The sequence below is a fragment of the Callospermophilus lateralis genome, chromosome 10 (assembly GCF_048772815.1).
Source record: "Callospermophilus lateralis isolate mCalLat2 chromosome 10, mCalLat2.hap1, whole genome shotgun sequence".
In the NCBI taxonomy this organism is placed as follows: domain Eukaryota; kingdom Metazoa; phylum Chordata; class Mammalia; order Rodentia; family Sciuridae; genus Callospermophilus; species Callospermophilus lateralis.
The window spans coordinates 40,478,574-40,498,431 of NC_135314.1; the positions used below are offsets into that span (position 1 = coordinate 40,478,574).

General features: G+C 38.3%; 1 protein-coding gene and 1 non-coding gene across 10 annotated transcripts in view; one reads left to right on the forward strand and one right to left on the reverse strand.

Annotated features, from left to right (window-relative positions):
• The window catches only part of Abcc5 (ATP binding cassette subfamily C member 5), a 78,245-nt gene extending 58,617 nt beyond the window's left edge, over window positions 1-19,628 (reverse strand). For 5 of the 9 annotated variants that reach the window (XM_076867177.2, XM_076867184.2, XM_076867186.2 and 2 more), the window contains exons 1-2: window positions 19,543-19,628; window positions 15,847-16,029 (exon numbers count right to left, since the gene is read on the reverse strand). In XM_076867177.2, coding sequence (XP_076723292.2) covers window positions 15,847-15,975 — 129 coding nt within the window. In that variant the 5' untranslated portion in view covers window positions 15,976-16,029; window positions 19,543-19,628. The other 4 variants (XM_076867182.2, XM_076867180.2, XM_076867181.2 and 1 more) reach the window with 4 other exon arrangements.
• On the forward strand, window positions 5,600-5,672 carry Trnaa-agc (transfer RNA alanine (anticodon AGC)). The gene has a single exon. It is a non-coding gene; the product is annotated as a tRNA-Ala (tRNA).
• Window positions 19,629-19,858: the final 230 nt, after the last annotated feature.

A 19,858-nucleotide genomic window follows, 5' to 3' on the forward strand; every position in this document is an offset into this window, starting at 1 on the left:
GCTGCACCCAGCTCCTTCAGAGACAGGTCTCTCAAAACAACAGATGTCCATGTAGCTAGTGACAAAAACCTCAAATGCTAACATTAAAACAAAACAAGGGCTGGGGATGTGGCTCAAGCGGTAGTGCGCTCGCCTGGCATGCGTGCTGCGGCCCGGGTTCAATCCTCAGCACCACATACAAAGATGTTGTGTCCGCCGAAAAACTAAAAAAAATAAATAAATAAATAAAAAACAAAACAAAACAAAAACTCAAGTAAATAGAATTCTTACTCCAACAAAACCATTTTCTCTAATGGCTTTAAAGTATTAACATCTTCATAGGAAGAATTTTCCCATAGTTGGAGGCTATAATAAAGTGCACAGATTTTAGACACAAATTTTAGAAGACAGATATGGATTTGAATTCTAATTCTTCCACCAGTCTTCACCATGTTATGGGGCCTCTTTAAACTTCAGTTTACTCAATTTTACCACAGTGTATACACCTATCACACAAAATTGAGAGGAATTAACAGGATAAGGAAGAGCATTTAATAAATATTTAATACATATTAACTATATTACCACAATTTATCCATTGATAAATCTTGGGTCCTATCTCAGCTATTTCCTCTTTCCTTTAGCTTCCCTGACCACCCTCCCTCAAGGTGAGGGAATTTACTTCTCCCACCCTTTTGAGTCTAGTTTGGGTGTTTGTTTTGATACTAGGGATTGAACCCAAAGGCACTTTACCACTAAGCCACATCCCAGCCCTTTCTTGAGACAGCCTCCTAAATTGCTAAGGCTGGCTTTGAACTTGCAATCCTCCTGCCTCAGCCTCCCAAGCCACTGGAATTACAGGTATGTACCACCAGGACCAGCAACCCCTTGAGTTTTTCTGGAACCTACAGCACCACAAAAGGATGGGAGTCCAAAGAGAGTGCCTGGAAGGCAAGCTGTCTTGCTCTTGTCTGCATCCCTGGCCCCTGGCACAGTAGAGTTTATCACTTGTTAGTCACATGTCAACTAAAATACCTTTAGGTTGCCTCACAAGCAACATAATTATCATTTAATGCTGTATGACATGCCACTGAGGATCTCACCCATTCCACGTTGATTTAGAGTCTCTGTTTTGCTTATTATTAATAGTATAATAGACAATTATAGTTTTTTTCTCTTTCTGGATTATATAGTATATATTCCATCAGTAGAATTATAAGATTAAAGAGTATAGCTCCTAGTAGATTCCTAACCAATGTGACCCAACATATTTTATTATAAAATATTAGAATATGTAGTCTAGTATTATTGCAAAAGAGAAGTGCTACTACCTTCAGAACTTTGAGTTCTATTTTGCTGACCTGAGGCTACCTCTATTCCATCTACCCTGGGATACTGGCCAGAAATAGGAAGCTAGGGCAATTTTATAGCCAAATCTCATGACTAGCATGTGTCTACTATAAAGGCAAACTGTTTACTTGAAAGTGACAAGAAAATGTGTACAAACTAATTTAAAACAAACCAACATAGCAGACACTGTTGTAAATGATTTACTAATATTAACTCACTAATCCTCATAACAACCCTATAGTGTAGGAACTATAATCCCTACTTTACGGCTGAGAGAACAGAGGCACATATAGGAGCAGGGGTTTGAACCCGGGCTCAAGTTGCCTTGAATCACTCTGCATGTGCCTTTCAAAGGAAAAGCAAGCAAATAAATCATTAGCTGTACAAGATGATCTCAATATACCTTCACAAACAGTTCCTCTCTCTTCTCCACGCTAAGTACCAGATAAATAAACTATGACCCTAACCTCGTTATAAGCAAATGGTAGTTTCCCAAGTCAGTTCAATTACACAGACAGAATACTAGAATGTAAAACTATTTTACTTTATTGCAAAAAGGCACATTCCTAATTATTTTCAAACCAAAGATGAGCAGATGCTAGAAGACAGACACATTACAGTCTTATATTTAAAAATAAAATAAAAGCACTTTTATGGGGCTGGGGTTGTGGCTCAGAGGTAGCACACTCGCTTAGCATGCATGAAGCACTCGGTTCAATTCTCAGCACCACATACAAATAAATAATATAAAGGTCCATCAACAACTCAAAAATATTTTTTAAAATTTTAAAAAAGCAACTTTATACCAACCTGCCAGAAACTGCACGGATGTCTCAATACCTGTATCTATAAGCCTGCATGTCTAACTTCTCCTCCTCTCTAGGCTCCCTAAAAAGGCTTACGTAGCCAAGCATGCCAAGAGAAAAAAGCATCTGTTTCAAGACAAAAATAAATATATCCTACCAGAGTCAAAATTCTATAAAGTAAGTTATCAACATTCTAAGGTTGAATGGACTGAAATGGAAATGAACCAAGAGAAAAAACTTGATATATTCAAGCTATAAGAGCTTCCTATGTGAAAGCATAAATAATACAGCAGGATTGAGAATCATGAGTCAGTGAGTACTGCTGGGACAAATAAGTACCAGATTGCAGATGAATTAAAAGATCCAGGTTTCACACAGTACATTAATCCATCTGGGATTAACCCTAAAAAGTTACATAAAAATGACAAAATAAAGTTGAGCATGGTGGCAGAGGAAGGCCAGCCTGGGCAACTCAGAAATCCTGTCTCAAAAAAAGAGAGAGAGAGAGAAGAAAATTAAACAGTATACTAGCTATGGAAGGGAGGGCAAAAGCCTCCATTCCGCCATGTCAAAATCCTATCAAAGGTAGAATGGATGGGTTTAAATGTAAAAAGGAAAACTTTCTGCATAAATTACTACTGAAGGAAAGGAACAAAACAAAAAAAATGATCAGGCTACTGACACAATAATAAAAATGGTGAGCTTTTATTGAATAATAATTCTCTTTTCTCCCCTCGTTAGCACTAGGGATTGAACTCAGGGCCTTGAATGTGCTAAGCAAGCGTTCTACCACTGAGATACAACCCCAGTCTCTGAATAATATTTCTTGGTCCATTCATTCAGCATGTACTTACTGAGAGCCGACTATGTTCAGGTACTGTTCTAGATGCTAGGAATACAGGAGAGAACAAATAGACCAATGTCACCAATAAAAAAAGAAAGAAACAGAAACTGAATTTTAATTCACAACTATACATCTTTAAAAAGGAGATAAAATCCAACATGGGAAAGAAGAAAAAGAGAGAAACATAAACTATCTGAACACCAAATCAATTTTTAATATGGCATCACAGATACTCAAGAGAAAAAACTGGCAACATGTAACACTTTACATATGCTGCATCTGCATAATTTTACTGTATGAAGGAAATATTTCCAAAGGGAAAAAAAAATCATTTAAACGCTACTGTTTTTAGGGATCTAAATGCCTAATACAAGAATAATAGCTCGGGCTGGGGATGTGGCTCAAGCGGTAGTGCGCTCGCCTGGCACGCGTGCGGCCCGGGTTCGATCCTCAGCACCACATACAAACAAAGATGTTGTGTCCGCCGAGAACTAAAAAATAAATATTAAAAAAAAAAAAAAAGAATAATAGCTCAACTATAGTACATGAACACTAGTTCAAGTGCTGTCCAACAGAAATAAATGCAAGCCACAAATATAAGCCACAAAATGCAATTTAATATTTTTAGTAGCCATACTTAAAAGTAAAATATATAATTAATTTTACTAATACATTTTAATGCAATAAAATATATATTTAATAATATTTAACACTATATAAAAGGCATTACTTTTTAACATACTCAATATACAATTATTAATAAGGTATTTTATAAATTTTATATTTGTTTTTGAAATATGGTATGTATTCTATACTTAAAGCACAACTCAACTCAGACTGGCCACATTTCAAATGCTAAATAACCCTGTGTGGCTAGTTCCTACTGTATTGACTGTATTGGGCAGTGTAGTCAGTAGTTCTGACTACTGAGGATGTTTTTGCTTGCCAGGAGACATATGGAGACACTTGTGGTTGTCACTACTGGAAGAGTGCTAACATCTCTAGTAGACAGGGACCAGGGCTGGTGCTGAACATCCTATAATGCACAGGATAATCCTACACTAAAGAATTATCTGGCCCCAAAGTGTCAGGAGTAGTGAGGTGGCTCTAGGCAGCTAAATATATTCTTGATATATGCTGATCTAGGGAAAAATACTTTATGGGTTTTTTTTTTTAAACATTATAATGCTTTAAATCCTTTTCTGAAGTGACTTTCTAAAACTTCTCCTTGGATGAGGGCACCTGCTTTCTTTACAGCTTATAAGGAGCACAACAGTGGGGCTCTTGTGACCAGATGGCCCAACCACATAGAGAGGCTTCACAGCAGGTGATTCATTCCAGGGGAAACATGCTGCTTGATCCAGGAGTTGAGAACACAGAATGAAATACTAGTGCCATCTGTATCTTCCCTGTCACTATGTGCCTGTGAGACACTGAGCATTTTTTCCCTACCAAGTTGATGATGATAGGGAAGCAGTGGAGACACTGCAGAGCTAAAAAGAGACAATGAAGTTCAGACTGTGCCAAGACTCCAAGGTCAGGGAATCACATGCGCACATATATGCCCATCTGAGAAGGAACAAGGAATATTCAATCCACAAGCAAATAGAGTTGCTTACACAAGAGACTTCCTCTCCTCTGAGGACACTAATGTCATCTTTGTATCTGTAATGCCACATGGTCACCGTTTATGTCCATCTTATTTTAGGGTGCCAGAGCAGAATGTTTGCTGACAGGGCAACCATGTGGCTTTCCCTGCACTTAGGCCCCTGGGACAAGATACCAGGGGCCAGCAATCATTCCCCAGGCTAGACAATCCAGTCCCTTCCTGACAGCAGCACAACAGCATGGAAGCCTTCCTATGCCCTAAGGCTGAAGACTCATCCAAGATGTTCCTGAATGCAGACATGGCAGCTTCCAGGGGCAACATGGAGGCGATTTTCAGCTCCTGAGGGGATTAGGGGCCCGGCACTTCTGTCTTCACACACCTCAAATAAAAGTTTTCCTGGGGTATGATCAGAATCCACAGGCCTCAGCTCCTGTAGCACAGTCCTCCTCTCCTCTCCGTAATAATTCACAAGATCTTAAAAACACAATGAGCGAACTCCTTTTACACAGCCTGCCAGCCCCAGAAAAGCCTTTCTGCAGATGTCCCAGCCCATGGTTGCCTTTATAACATTCAGAAACACAAACTTGGTTAAGAGGAACTGTCGTACCACCAAATACAGTGCTCAATTAAATTAAAAATGAGAACTTAGGGCTGGGGATGTGGCTCAAGTGGTAGCGCTCTCACCTAGCATGAGTGAGGCACTGGGTTTGATTCTCAGCACCATATAAAAATAAAGAAATAAAGATATTTATAAAAAAATGATGGCCTCTGAGGGCCTTAAAAAATGAAAGGTAATAAAACTCTTTTTTAAACAATGAGAACTTAAAATTTTCTTTTAAATTTAAAAAGAAATTAAAAAGTTGATATCCTCCCAAGGCTAGCTAACTTCAGGCTTTCCCACCCTAGGATACTTCTTCTCCTAAATCTCACACCCTTCCTTCCTAGTGGGTTGTTAACATGATCCTGATCATCTCAAGCTTTTCCCTTAAGAACTTCCAAAGAGGGACTGGGGTTGTGTGTGGCTCAGCGGTAGAGCACTTGCCTAGCACGCGAGAGGCCCTGGGTTAGATCCTCAGCACCAATAAAGAAAAATAATTAAAATAAAGATATTGTGTCCAACTATAACTAAAAAATAATTTTTTTTAAAAAAGGAAACTTCCAAAGAGCAGCCACTTCAGACAAAAGGATCAGCAAAACTCTAGAACTAGCCTTCATGGTAGGAAGATACAGAATATAATAAGAAGACCATACTATTCAAAGTCAGGGGACCTGCTAATCTCAGCACTACCACTGGCAGCTGAGCCAGCTGGGAAAAATGAATTAACTTGGGCAACATCTCAGTCATTTATAGCTATGCTGTGTTAACTCTCATTCCAAAGACCAGCTAGTAATACAATTCACAGGGTAAATATACGAAGCCAATGGATATAACTTAAAACCACCACCATGGTAAACAGGTATTTTTCTGCAGATCAGAATCTTGCATTACCCCATAATCAATAGGAATTTGAGGGCTTTCTGTTGTTTCATAAGCTTAATTCTAAGCAACTTTATTCAAAGTTCCTATTACATTGGGGTTGGAGATTAACCTTGTTAATACCATGATAACGTTTCAAAGGATTAAAATGAAAATGAATCATGGGGTGGGGAAACACTTGAAGACCATTGGTTGAGGGGATAAAACAAACAGCCTTTATTCCAGGAGATCTAGAGTGGAGGTTCCCAGCACTGGCTACACATTAGGATCACTGAGGAACTTTAAAATCATACCAGTACCTATGTTGTATCCCAGAGACTCATTTAACAGGTCTGGGATAGGGTGTATCAGTATTTAAAAAAAAAAAAAAAAAATTCTTTAAAGGATTTTAATATGCAGCCTGACCTAAAAACCATTGCTTTAGATAGCAGAACTTAAGAATGCTGGTCTGTTGCACTTGACAAAATCCCTTCAACCAGATTTTCAGGGTTTAGCCTAAAGGAAAAAAAAAACTTGAATAGAATTTGCAAATAAAACTTCTTTCAATGCCTAATACAGCGTGTTAAATGTCAAAGCTTAATACAGGCACCAGGGGTTCCATATGTGACCATGATACTGTAGAGCAGGCTAGAACTATAGAACACAATGGGAAGATCACAAAAGTTCCTGACTCTCATGGACAACTGAGTTGTTTTTTCTACCATGAGATACCACATTCAAGAAAACTGCGTAAACGTTCAATGCCAACTAAAAATAAAAAAAGTTTACAAAGTTCATGAGATTCTTAAAAAGGCAACCAACTATAGTCATTCATTGAAATCCATTCTGTGCAGTTTGTCTCTAAAAACCTGAATATGTCTATTTCTATGACATAGATCAACAAATGAATCCTTTTTGTCAATATTTGCTTTCAAAAACAAACATATCCTGAAGTCCAAAGTTAGGTACAGTTGTCAGTACTTCGGCATTGGCTGGCTGTTCCATGCGCCTTTCAGCATGCCAACACACTGGGCCAGGAGAGCAGGCCTCAGAAATTAAGAAGAGAAACGGAGAGCTCTGTTTTTTTGCAGAAATAATACCACTGAGAGGAGCACACAGTCTAGCCCAATCTGCCCAGCAAACCTCTCCTGGGCCTTACTCACAAACCAGTGAGATAAAATGGGAGCTGATCAGGATAGCCTTTATGATCCCATCTCTCTTTTAAAGTACACACATTTATAAATCAATCTTCCTTTCTGTCTCTATGAACAGGCTTTGTTAAATGTAAGTTTTCATCTGATATCGATTAACAAAATTAAGTTGATTCTTTGAACAGCTAATTCAGAAAATAATCTTAAATAATTAAAACACATTTAACAGATAGTTAACTCTCTAAAAGGAGGGTAATTCTGCTCATTAATGAGTGTCAACGTATCAAATAAACTTCATGTTAGTAAGTTTGAAAGTTGACTGGTTCAACCATCGCAAAAACTTTTGGAGACCCTGTTTCTTGTTCTTGACATTGATATTTTTATTTTTGATTAAGAGAGTGGAGAAAATGCCAAGACACTAAAGAAAGCATTAGCAGAGGTTACCTAAAAATAGAAACAAGGTTTCCTTGAAAGTTTTCATTGGCCATTTATAACTTCCAAGTTAACAAAATAAAGACTTGGGCACTTAAAACTGCTTTGAAAACAGGAAGTCAGTTTCAACACTTTTCTTCCCTTTTGACAGAAAGCTCTTTCAACTCTGGCCAGTAGGCTGTATTTATTTCCCTGTAGCAGTGTTCCCTGGGAAGGCAGCAGCAGTCTTGCTGCAGTTGACAGTGTGAGCTCAGGATGGAGGCAGCAGGCCAGTCTCAGGAGCCCCTTCGAGGGGGAGCTATCCTGTTGTCCCCAGCGGCACAGTCACCTGGGCTCTGCACCAATAGCAGCGCTGTTGTCATCTCCTCCAGAGAGCTCTGGGCTGCTACTGGAGATCAACAGCTGGCCATAGGCCAGATACCATATCGCACCCAGCAGCACCCATAGACTACTGAGCCTTACAAAGCTCTATGGATGCCTATAGGGAGGAAAAGCAAAGGGAGGGGGGAGCAGGGACGGGGGAGTGTTCTTATTCATCTTAACACTATCCAGAAAATCTGCTAAGTCACTGAGCACCAGTCCAGAGAAAAATAATGCAGAACTGGGGGAAAAAAAAACAAAACCTATCTCCTTCATCTTGCTCTCCTTCCTATGAGCAAGTACAAACACAGGTAATATTCTTGACTCTGACAATACGAAGGCATTTTTAAAAACCTCATATACCCTTAATCTGTAAAGAAAAGCTTTCAGGGTCAAATTCTCTAAAAGTGTAATGTTACTGGGCAAAACTATTTTATGAAAAAACAACAGTGTCTGTGAGTAGAAGAGTTAGGGTGATATATTTTTTCTGTTCTAATCTTACACACATTGCACATTTTCCATTATGAGCCCCCATTTCTTTCCTAATAAAGAATTATTTTTGGTAAGATTAGACCCACATCCTTAATCCTTTATCCTAAGATAAAATTTCAATTCACCAAAATATTTCAAATAACTAATCATAAAAATTCCAAGCAAGGTTAAAGAATCAGCCCCACACAGAATTTTAAAATTGCTCAGTGAAGATTCCTGGATTTTCTGAACACTTGTGCTTTGTTACTTTTCCTAGATGCAGAATATTCTAACTTGGAGGAAAATTCCACCAACAGTACTTCTGGGTAAAGAGAAAAAATAATGTGGTAATAATGGCACATGAACTTTCATTGACTCCTACTCATTTTTCATCCTTCCTCCATCTTTAGATTAGACATGCCAGTAAAAAAACACGTCATCTTTAGCTTTGGCCTGAGAGCACTAGGAAAAAGGACCACCACAATCAAAGCTTATCAAAATGTCTCTAGCTTTGTCTTGCTTTGGCTTAAATATTATTTTTTTCTAAATATTAAAGCAACAAATTCCCAAACTCCTTTACTTATTATTCAAGAACATCACAATCTGAAGCCCACTGACTTATCCCTATTTGTGATCCACATACTTTATGCTTAATGCCAAAGGGGCCTAGTGGTCCCTATCCATAACACTTTCTTCTGCCTGGCTTTTTCTTCATATCTCCAAATGCTACCTATTCATCAAGTCTCCAGTCAAATGCTGCTCCTCCTGAAATCTTCCCTAAGAGAGAAGCATTTCTCTTTTTTGTCATTTTCCATAGCACCCAAATTATAGTAATCCAAGTACATGTTTATGAGTTTAAGCATCTACTAAAGGACAAGCACTGTGCCTACATCCTGAAGAGTGCACAAATGTTTGCTGAATTATAAAATGATCAACACTGCACCTTAAAAAGGGGAAAAAAAATCAGGGCCATGAAATATGCCAATAATCCCAGCTACTCAGGAAGCTGGAGCAGAAGAATCACAAGTTCCAGGATAGCCTGGACAACTTAGCAAGACCCTGTCTCAAAGAAAAATAATATTTTTTTTAAAGGGCTGGAGGTGTAGGTCATGGGTACAAAATTTGCCTAGCATGTGCAAGGCCCCGAGTCCAATCCCTGGTACCTCTAGGAAGAGCCCCCAGCCCCCGCAAAAAAAAAAAAAAAAAAAAAAAAAAAAAAAAATTATATATATATATATATATAGGCTTATGGAGTCATATGATCTACATGTGCAGATATGAATGTAATTATAAGGAAGGGAACTAATACCTGAAAAATGAGACCTCAGGTACCATAACAGTGTTCAGTAGTGGTCTAGATATAAATCTTTAAGTAAGTTGAAAGAATGCTGGTCAAAGCTAGTTCTTAGTTCAAAGAACTAACAGCAACAGAAGGCCCCACTATTAACAATCGGGGTTAAAGGGTGTCAGCCAAGCAAAAGATTGGTTGTGCCACAGAAATTAACTTTATAGTCCTAAAGAAAGGGTAGGTGTGCAAATGCATCCAAATTTGCCCTAATTATCTCTAAGCAGATGTAGGAAACTACAAATATTTAAAGACATGACTGATCAGAAAAATTTCCCAGAATATTCCAAAAGAAAGATTTGGTCACAATACTTAAGAAATGACCACACTGTGTACACAGAATATTTGTTTACAGCACTGACCTATTTAAAATCAGAACTTTTTCTTTGGTCCTTTGCTTCTGACATCTGTTTGATACAGTTTCTTGCTTCCAATTAATGGACTTATCAAAGGCGAAATGGTGAAAGAAACCTTGTTTTCCAATTCAGAAAATGAGATGTGTCCTTATCTTTTGTTACTGAAAGGTACTGTTTTTTTTTTTTTTTTTTTATTTCTGATTGACAGCAGGCATACCTAGCATCTGGGAAGTCCTGTCCCAGATCACCTCTCTAACAACTACTATAGAAATGATTGTTATGATGATGTGACATGAAATTGCAACCTCTGCCCAATTAGCTGTTTACTTTTTTAAAAAACTCAACATTCTTATGCAGGTGTTCTGCTTCCTAACAACTTGAATGATCTACTTTTATACAATTCAGGCTAGAAAGTTTTTATCATCTTGCTGGTTCCTTCTGTGAGTAAATTAATTAACATATGAGCCAAGCTCAAGATAAATGTATCTGAGAAATTGTGTTTTAAGATGGTGGTATTTGAGAGGATTCTAGATGATATATGAACTTCTGAAAACACTTAGTAGCTCATTTAATGTATATACAAAAATAGGATGAATAAACCTATTTTTTTGTTTGTTTGTTTGATTTTATTGCTTAGGTCAAGGCTAAGAAAAAAAGAGAAAGTAGACTAAAAGAAATATTTTAAGTAAAAACTGTTCAGAGGGTAAATGATATGATAAAAATCAAGAAAATTTAAAAGTTTAGAAAATAGGCAAAAGTAATAAAAATAAAATTCATATGGACTCCTGAAACCTTATAGATGCACAAGTCTTGCTATTGCTCAACATCAGGTTTCGTCACAGGGGAAAGCCAGCTATCACAATGGCTGACTCTATTTGCACTTCTTCCACCTGTGGTGGGAATCTGTTGCTGCCCTTGCATATCCTAATGTTAATTCAACCTCAACAAACTGGACAGGCTCCTGTCCCCAGGAATTTCACAGGTCCACACACTAGCTGCACAGGTTCCACCTTTCCTTGCTCTACAAGCCACCCTGGGCAAGCTTACCCACATCCATGGCTTCATCCACATGGGCACACTAATGAGTCCAAAATTCTTCTTTACTTTACTTCTGGTCCATGCTCTACCTACTGATAATTTTACCAGGATGCACTTCAAATTCAACATGTTCAAAATCACTCACTTGGATCTTAGACCAAGAAACAAACAAAACCACTCATTCTTTTCTACCAAATCTTCTCCTTCTCTTGCCCTATGTTTACTAACAGTTTTAAATGCTTACCACCAATCCCAGACAATTTCCAAGCCTCCTTCCCCTTCCAGAAATACCCCTCATCTCTTCCACCTCCTCCAGCCTCACTTTTACACTTTGAAACAGCTCCCTGGACGTTCTCACAGGAACTGACACAGCAGCCTCCTGATGTCTCCTGTATTTTGTCTCTCTCTCTCTCCAATATAAGGTTTTTCGCACTGTTTCAAGACTAATCTAAGATAAAATCTAGTCTTAAAAATCTGTTCTTATTTCAGAATCTGAAGTCATTAGAGAAATGCAAATTAAAACCACAATGAGATATCAGAAATACCAATCGGAATGTCTACAACAAAATAATGGTAACTCCAAATACTGGCAAGAATGCGGAAAAACTGGATCACTACTGGTGTGAATGTGAAATGATACAGCCACTCTGGGAAATAGTATTGCAGTTTGTTATAAAAATAAATATGCACTTACCCATATGACCCAGTAACTTAGAGTCCTAGACAGTCATCTAAGAAATGTAAGCTTATGTTCACACAAAATCTAGCTCACAATTGTTTAAAGTACCTTTATTTATAATTGTTACAAACCAGAAACAACTCAAATGTCCTTCAGTGATAATTGGTTAAACAAATTGGTTTTTCTATAACACAGAATACTATCCAGCATTAAAAACAAAAGAACTACTAAGGCCCACTACAAGAGATAGTCATCACTGGAATTAGGCTGAGTGAAAAAAGCAATCTCAAAAGGTTACACTAAACTGGCCGCAGTGGTGCTTGCCTGTGACCCCAGCGGCTCAGGAGGCTGAGGCAGGAGGATCTAGAGTTCCAAGCCAGGCACCAAGCAACTCAGTGAGACCCTGTCTCTAAATAGAATACAAAAAAGGGCTGGGGATGTGATGTGGCTCAGTGGTTGAGTGCACCTGAGTTCAATCCTCAGTACCCATCAAAACAAAAGTTACACTATATGATTCCATTTATACAGCATTATTTTTTTAAAAACATTTATTTTTAGAAGTAGTTGGACATAATACCTTTATTTTATTTATTTATTTATTTTATGTGGTGCTGAGGATCAAACCCAGGACCTTGCACATGCTAGATGAGAGCTCTACCGCTGAGCCACAATCCCAGCCCAATATATAGCATTCTTAAAATGACAAAATCATGGAAATGAAGAAAAGAGTAGTGGTTTCCCAAAGAAAAAAGTAGTGGTTTCAAGAAAATAGTACTCAAATTTAAAAGTTTAGAAAATGGGCAAGAGTAATGAAAATAAAATTCATATGGATTCCTGAAACCTTAGAGATGCACTAGCCTGGCTATTGCTCAACAAATATCATGGTTTCCCACATGATATTTGCCAGGGTCCAGAGAGGAGTATGACTTTAATAAGGGCCTAGCCCCTATGCTTTTTGTATTCTCCTGATCATATTTATTGTGTGCACAGACAATATTGCAATAAGTATAACATTATTTTAAAATGAAGTCTATAATAATTTATAATTCCCTTTTTAATTAATCTAAATCACACTGTGAAACACCTATTAAACTAATACTTCCTGAATAGATGCTCTTTGACTTGCTGATAAATATCCTGATAAACACATTGTGAGTTGAAAATATTTTAAATAAGAAATGCATTGAATACACCTAACCTACTGTATGCACATCCTAGCTTAGCAACACAGTACATTATAGTCTTAGTTTTTCCCTTGTTACTATGAGACTGGTAGTAAACCATAGCTTGCTGCCACTGCCCAGCATAAGAGATTATCAGACCATATACTGTTAGTCTGAGAAAGACCAAAATTCAAAATCTGCAGTACAGTTTCTACTGAATGTGTACTGCTTTCATACTGTTGTAAGCTGAAAATTATTAAGTCAAACCATTGTAAGTTGGTGATCATTTTACTAGCATTCATACTACTAATATTAATAGGGTTTTTAAAATATTGGGGTTTGTGTTATTAGGGAAATGTGAGAGTATTGCTAAATTCTAATTGAATAAAATGTGAGAGTATTGCTAAATTCTAATTTCAGTCTGGTTGATCCTAATGTTAGTTAGTGATGCATATTTACAAGGGTTCAAGTGGCACTAAACCCTCTTTCAGTGAAATAACTTTTATTATGTTTCTATATTTTATTTAAAACAATTTATATTTATTTCAAATAAATATTTGATCATGTCCATTTCAATAAGAAAAAAATCTTTAAACTACTTTAGGAGACTTTTTAGAACCAGAGAATATTTTTAGCTTACTGATCCAAAAGTGTTAGTTTTTACTGTATTACAATTTTATTTGCATCTTTAGAAATTCTCTTGAACATTAAATAGTTGGTTAAAACTAACTTTTTAAAGCTTTTAGAAAAAAAAAAAAAAGAGTAGTGGTTTCCAGTGGGTAGGGTGAGGTAGTTATAAAAGGCAGCATGAGAGATGCTTGTGATGGAACTTTGGTATTTTGACTGTGGTAAAAACTGCATAGAATGCATGTGCATACATAACCAACTACTACATGTAAAACTATACTTAATGGAGTCAAATGATTGGATCAAGGCCAATCACTATCCTGTTGAGATACTATATTAAAATTATGCAAGATGTTACTTTGGTGGGGGGAAACAGGATAAAGAATATAGAAGATCACTCTGTATTTTTTTTTTTACAACTGCATGTGAATTTACACTTATCTCAAAATAAGAGTTAAAAAAAAAACTCATTAATTTCCAATAGTTCTGCAATGTCCACAGTAAAAGATTCCTTAGCACAGCATGCTCAGTTTTTCTTGACCTATACCCCCTTTACACATCCTACATTCTAGACAACTAGATCTAAGAGCTCACATTTATTGATCACTGGAAATACCAGGCATAATCCTAAGTATTTTGTGTATATTATTTCACTTAATTCTCAATGATCCCATTAGTTAAATATTACTGTATTCTTTTACTTTTTTTTTTTTTTTTTTTTTTTTTTTTAGTTTTAGGTGAACACAATACCTTTATTTTATTTATATGTGGTGCTGAGGATCAAACTCAGTGCCTCACATGTGCTAGGCAAGTGCTCCTTCACTGAGCCACAACCCCAGCCCTAAATATCACTGTTGACACCATTTTATATATAAACAACTAAGGCACGATGATGCAGTTTATCTAAGGTTTCAACATGCCATGTACTTTTTTCTGTGCCTCTGGGTCTTTACTCTATTACCTAAAAACATTCCCACCTAATCACCCTCCAAAGCCCTACTCCAAGGTTTTCTTTGTGATTTCATGTGCCACACTGATGTTGTCAGAATATATTCAATAAATGTTTAATTAACATAAGGTCTAGACAAAGGACCCAGAGAAGTTACAAAATAGGCACCAAAGAAGTATTTGACACTGATTACATTGCAATTGTTTTTCCAAAGATAAGCCTATTCTATAATAATTAAGTATCTGAGATAGAGACCTATGAGTGAGACAATGTTGATTAAGAAAGCAAAGGCTTTCATGCACCAAAGAGGAACAGTAATGTCAGGCTAATGCAACACCCACCATCAACTGCAAAGTCCAAATCTTTCTTAGGTTTTCACATAACAAATACATGAACATAAACATCAACTGCCTAAACCTAGTCACCCCTACTCTGACCTATTAGTTTCTTTAGCAATTCAAGAAAAGGTATAATGCTTTTTGTCAGACAATACACACACACACACACACACACACACACACACACACACATATATCCTCCAGTTTAAAATATATTTTCATTATTTCTATTGGAGGAAAGAGATAATTACTAAAGACTTCTTTACATTCATGAATTCACCTGAAAGACTTACAGATTATCCTTCAAATATATAGAATTATTCCAATCACCCTCAGCAAATCTCTCCAAATGATTCATATTTTAAACACAAAACACAGGTAAAAGAAAAAAATCCCCAAATTATAATGAATAAAGATTAATGGTTCAAATTCATTCTGTCCCCTGCCCCCTTATAAGTTAGCTTCCCTTAAGCTAAAGTTCTTCAGAAGACATCAAAAATGGAATAAATGAAAGAGAACACTAAGGAAGAAATAGATAAGAGCCTGCAGGACACTCTCCTTCCACTTATTAAGTGTTTACTATGAACCGGTGACTCCTTCACAAGTAATTATAAGTTCTTATTTTTTTTTTTTGGCTTTTGCTTTTGGGTGTTGTTTTTGTTGTTAGTTTAGAGATTGAGCCCAGGACATCCTACAGGCTAAGTGCTTGCTCTACACAAGCTACACTCCCTGCCCCAAGTAACCATAAACATAAATTCTTAACAATGACCTAAAGCCAATAAAGAAAAATAGATGTTTAAATCATGCACCATACCAAAAAAAAAAAAAAAATTAGGTGTGGTCTAATACAACAAGCAGAAGGAAAAGGAACACCTAGGAAAAGAAACACTGACCGGTCGAGTTCTCTTGAACTTGGAGTCCTCACGGTCTCTGTGCGGCCCAGAAGTGCTGCTTCTCTCCCTGACATTTCTATAGCCGGGACTGGGGATGATGTACTCTTTTCCTATGTCAATATCCTTCATCTTTGCTGAGTGGAGGTGCCAGGGTTCACAGACTCTTGGTTTCACTCAGAATTTCTGAAATTAAAAATCCAACAAGAACAGATACTTCCTACATTGTGTTTAAACATGTTTTAAAATACCTTTGGAAAAAAGGGCAAAAGTATTAAATCTATAAAAAGCCGGGCACGGTGGCACACACCTGTAACCCCAACTGCTCGGAGGCTGAGGCAAGAGGATTGCAACTCAGTGAGACCCTGTCTCTAAATAAAATACAAAAATAGGGCTGGGGATGTGGCTCAGTGGGAGAGTGCCCCTGAGTTCAATCCCCAGTACAAAAAAAAAAAAAAAAAAAAAAAGCCATAAAAAGTATTAAGCTATAAAAATGATTTCTCAAAATTTCAGAACTATCATTTCATTTTTTAAACAAAAAAAAATCAGCATAACAGAATCAAGAAAAATTAACTTCTCCCACCCCAAAGGGAAAAAAATTTTTAAAAACAATAAACACACTACTAAAGAAATATCCACCCATTTCAACTACATTCAAATGCAATAGATGGGACATTTAGATAATTTTTTTCTTTTTCAGACTTTCTAGGAAAAATCTATTTGTTCTAAACATTATAAACTCAACAATTTTAAAAGATATCATTTCTTCTACCAAACTTTATTAAATAAAAACTTATAAATACTTATCCTACAATGATAAATCCTATCTCCTTAGTTTTATAATTAGCTAATAGATTAGCTCATATTGTTTTTAAGCTCCATGCAATTACACAGCTAAAATACAAAATAACAGGATAAAATTTTAAACATAAGTTTCCCCTTGGGGTACTAAAAATGTCATATATATCTCCAACAACATTAAATTGTATACGTTAAAAGGATGAATTTTATAATAAGTTAAATCTCAGTAAAGTTGTTATTTAAAAACAATAAATTCCCCATTCTTACCTAATTTCCACCTAAACCTCCGTTCTAAACCACTGCTTGCTTGGTTAACTCTAATCAATATTCCTCTATCAACTCTGGTCACTTTTTAAAAAATAAACACTTAAGAGCCTCTCTAAAACATTCTCCCAACTCTGAAGGTTTGCAACTTCCCAGATAGAAGCTGAGAAAACACCTTGCACAGCAGTCTCACTAGAAATCACAATGTAGCACAAATCCAGGGCTCTCCCTGTGACTTAGAAGTACAACTCCTCCAAGCAGCACAAAATTCTGACAATAATAACTCATTTTAAGTGTATCAGAAAAAAAGAGAAAAACACTTAATAATCCTCTACCTAAAGAGGACTAAATCTACTCAGCAGAGACAGGTTACCAGCACAAAGAAAACTTGATTTCTTGCTTTTCAAAATCCAGATTCAAGTACCTTAAATTGATATTGCTAAGTTATTTATCTTAAAAAAAAAAATCACCTTGTCCAATGACAAAGTGCACCATAAAGAACACCAGCTTACTAAGCAAGAGCACAGCAATCACGTCATTGAGACCTCATTAAGGCTAAACTATAAACAGACCTGGCATCTGCCAGTGTCCCCACTGTCCAGCTGTAGCTGCAGATCAGAGGAACCCTTCTTGTTACCATGATCACAGAAGTCCAACCTTCCCCTCCAAAGGTTCCCTACCCTAACAGATTATCTGAAGAGGATTAGTGCTACTTTTTAAATAGCCAGGAAAGAAGATAGGGTAGGGAGCTTGAAAAGGGCTGGGCCAAGATAACCAACTCATTCACAATACCAAATCCCACATTAAGAGCAGCTCAATAACCTAAGAATCCAGGATAGCTAAATGCTTTCAACTACTTTATTTAAAAGGAAGAGCAGAATCCGCAGAACTCTTGAGTAGATAGTGGCAGGGATGAAATGATTTCTGTTATGATAGAAATAATAATTGTTTTGTTGTATCTATTGTGACTGGTGTAAGATAAGGACCTTAGTGAGCTACCCTGGGGGACCTATGCTAAACTATCCTGTTCTAAGCAACCAAGTTATTCTAAATATGAAAGGTATGAGGAACTGTTTCCATTATCTTTAACACCTCCATCTCTCAAATTTCCTGGAAAAAGGGCTAGTCATGAGAGTAGATAGGCTCTGAGTAGGCACAAAGTTACTGCCTCTTGGCCTTGAACATAGGGAGGACACCATCTTCTGTATTTCAGAGATATGACAGGGCACTCCACGTGGAGGCCAGCTAAGCAAAAGGAAGCCAAATAGATTTAGGAGGGAAACAAGACCCTACTCTGAAGCAGCTAAGGATAGATCACACTTTTTTAAAAATATATACTATTTATATATTTTTTTCCTCCTGTTCCCCCTTGAAGTTGTTGGAAAATCTTTCAAAAGCTAACTTGTCTCAGCTATAAAGGGTAGAAGAAAAGAAGGGGATTTTTAAGAAAAGAAGGGCAGAGCTGGGTAAGGGCAGAACAATAATAATGAATGTGGGGGAACCCCAATGAAGTGCTTAGACTCAACGAAGTGCTTAGACCAACTGGGTTGAGGCCAGTTGTTCAGCTAGCTGCCTTTTATATCAAGAAGTCTCCTGCCAGTGATAAAAGGGTAGACACTCTCCCCGCACAGCGACACAGACACAACTGTGCAGGTTTACAAGAACAGTAACCAGGCAGACTGGTGTTTCCAAGTGCCTTATCACAACATTCCTGAGTAGTTTCCAGTACCACAGAGACGGTGCGCCAGGCCCTGAAGCTGGCACAAGGAAACCCTGAAGCTAAAAGGATACATATTTACCACGCCCCCTGCAATCCACTTGTGCCTCCAAGCTTCCAGCCTTTCATTTACGCTAAAGACCACTGTATAAGCTATCCATCTCCTCCTTCAAAACCTTCAGAAACTTTCCCAATCGTTCCTGCGCCTGTCTCCAGCTTCCCACGTTTGTGCCGAACCAAATGACCCTGTGTGGTAAATACAAAGCAACGCACAGCTCGGTGTGGTAGAGGTGAAAAGGGCACCCGATGACAGTCAAGAGATATGGGCTCCATTCCCGGCTCTGCCACGGGCTTGCTGTTCGTGCTTGTGTCACGTACCTCCATTTACCGGTTTGCAAAAACGAAGGGAATCGCCGACTTCGGAGGTGGCTGATAGCGCTATCTCGGGTCCGCAGCTTGAGACCAGTGCCCAGGCCTCCCGCCCACAACCTTTGAGGTAGAGTCTTTTCTCAGGCCAGCTTCGCTGGAGGAGCCCCTGCCTTAGGGCGTTCCCACCGCCAGCAAGGGCCTGGCGAGGCTAGGCGAGGCGATGCGATTGCTACCCACACCCACCGCCCGGGAACGCAGCACCCCCTGGTGGCCGCATCCGGGGATGGAGCCGGCACCCGATAACTCACTCCAACCCTACCTGCCTGCTTTCAGACGCAAAGACCCCATCGAAAGCCCCCTGAGGTCGCAACACAAGAAGAGGAGAGCGGGAGAACAGAAGGAGGCCAGGCCCCGCATCTCAAGTCTCCAGCTTCCCGCGAACTGCTGGAACCCCGATCACAGCCCGCAGCACCACAAGGAAAGGCAAGGGGGTGATCCTCCTGACAATCAAAGGACACGGTAGGGGTAAGGCTGAAGCCGTCACCTACCTGCACCCCAGCTCCCAGACAGGAGCGCTGGCCACTCAACCACGCTCCGGAGCATCTGCACCGGAGCAAAACAAGCCTTTATAGCGGCATCGGCTGCCACATCGCGCAAGCGCGCTGCACAAACCGTTCGGAAGACTGAAGGGAATTGTAGTCCCCCTTCTAGGAGCCCCTGGCTCCTCATGCAGCAAAGGACTGCATTTCCCAGAAGCACCGCACACACCCGGGATAGGGTGGGAGCTACTCCTGTTTCCACCGCGCTCCGGGTACTGCCCCATCCTTCCCTTATCTTTGGGAACCTGCCTGGAATCTTCTTTGA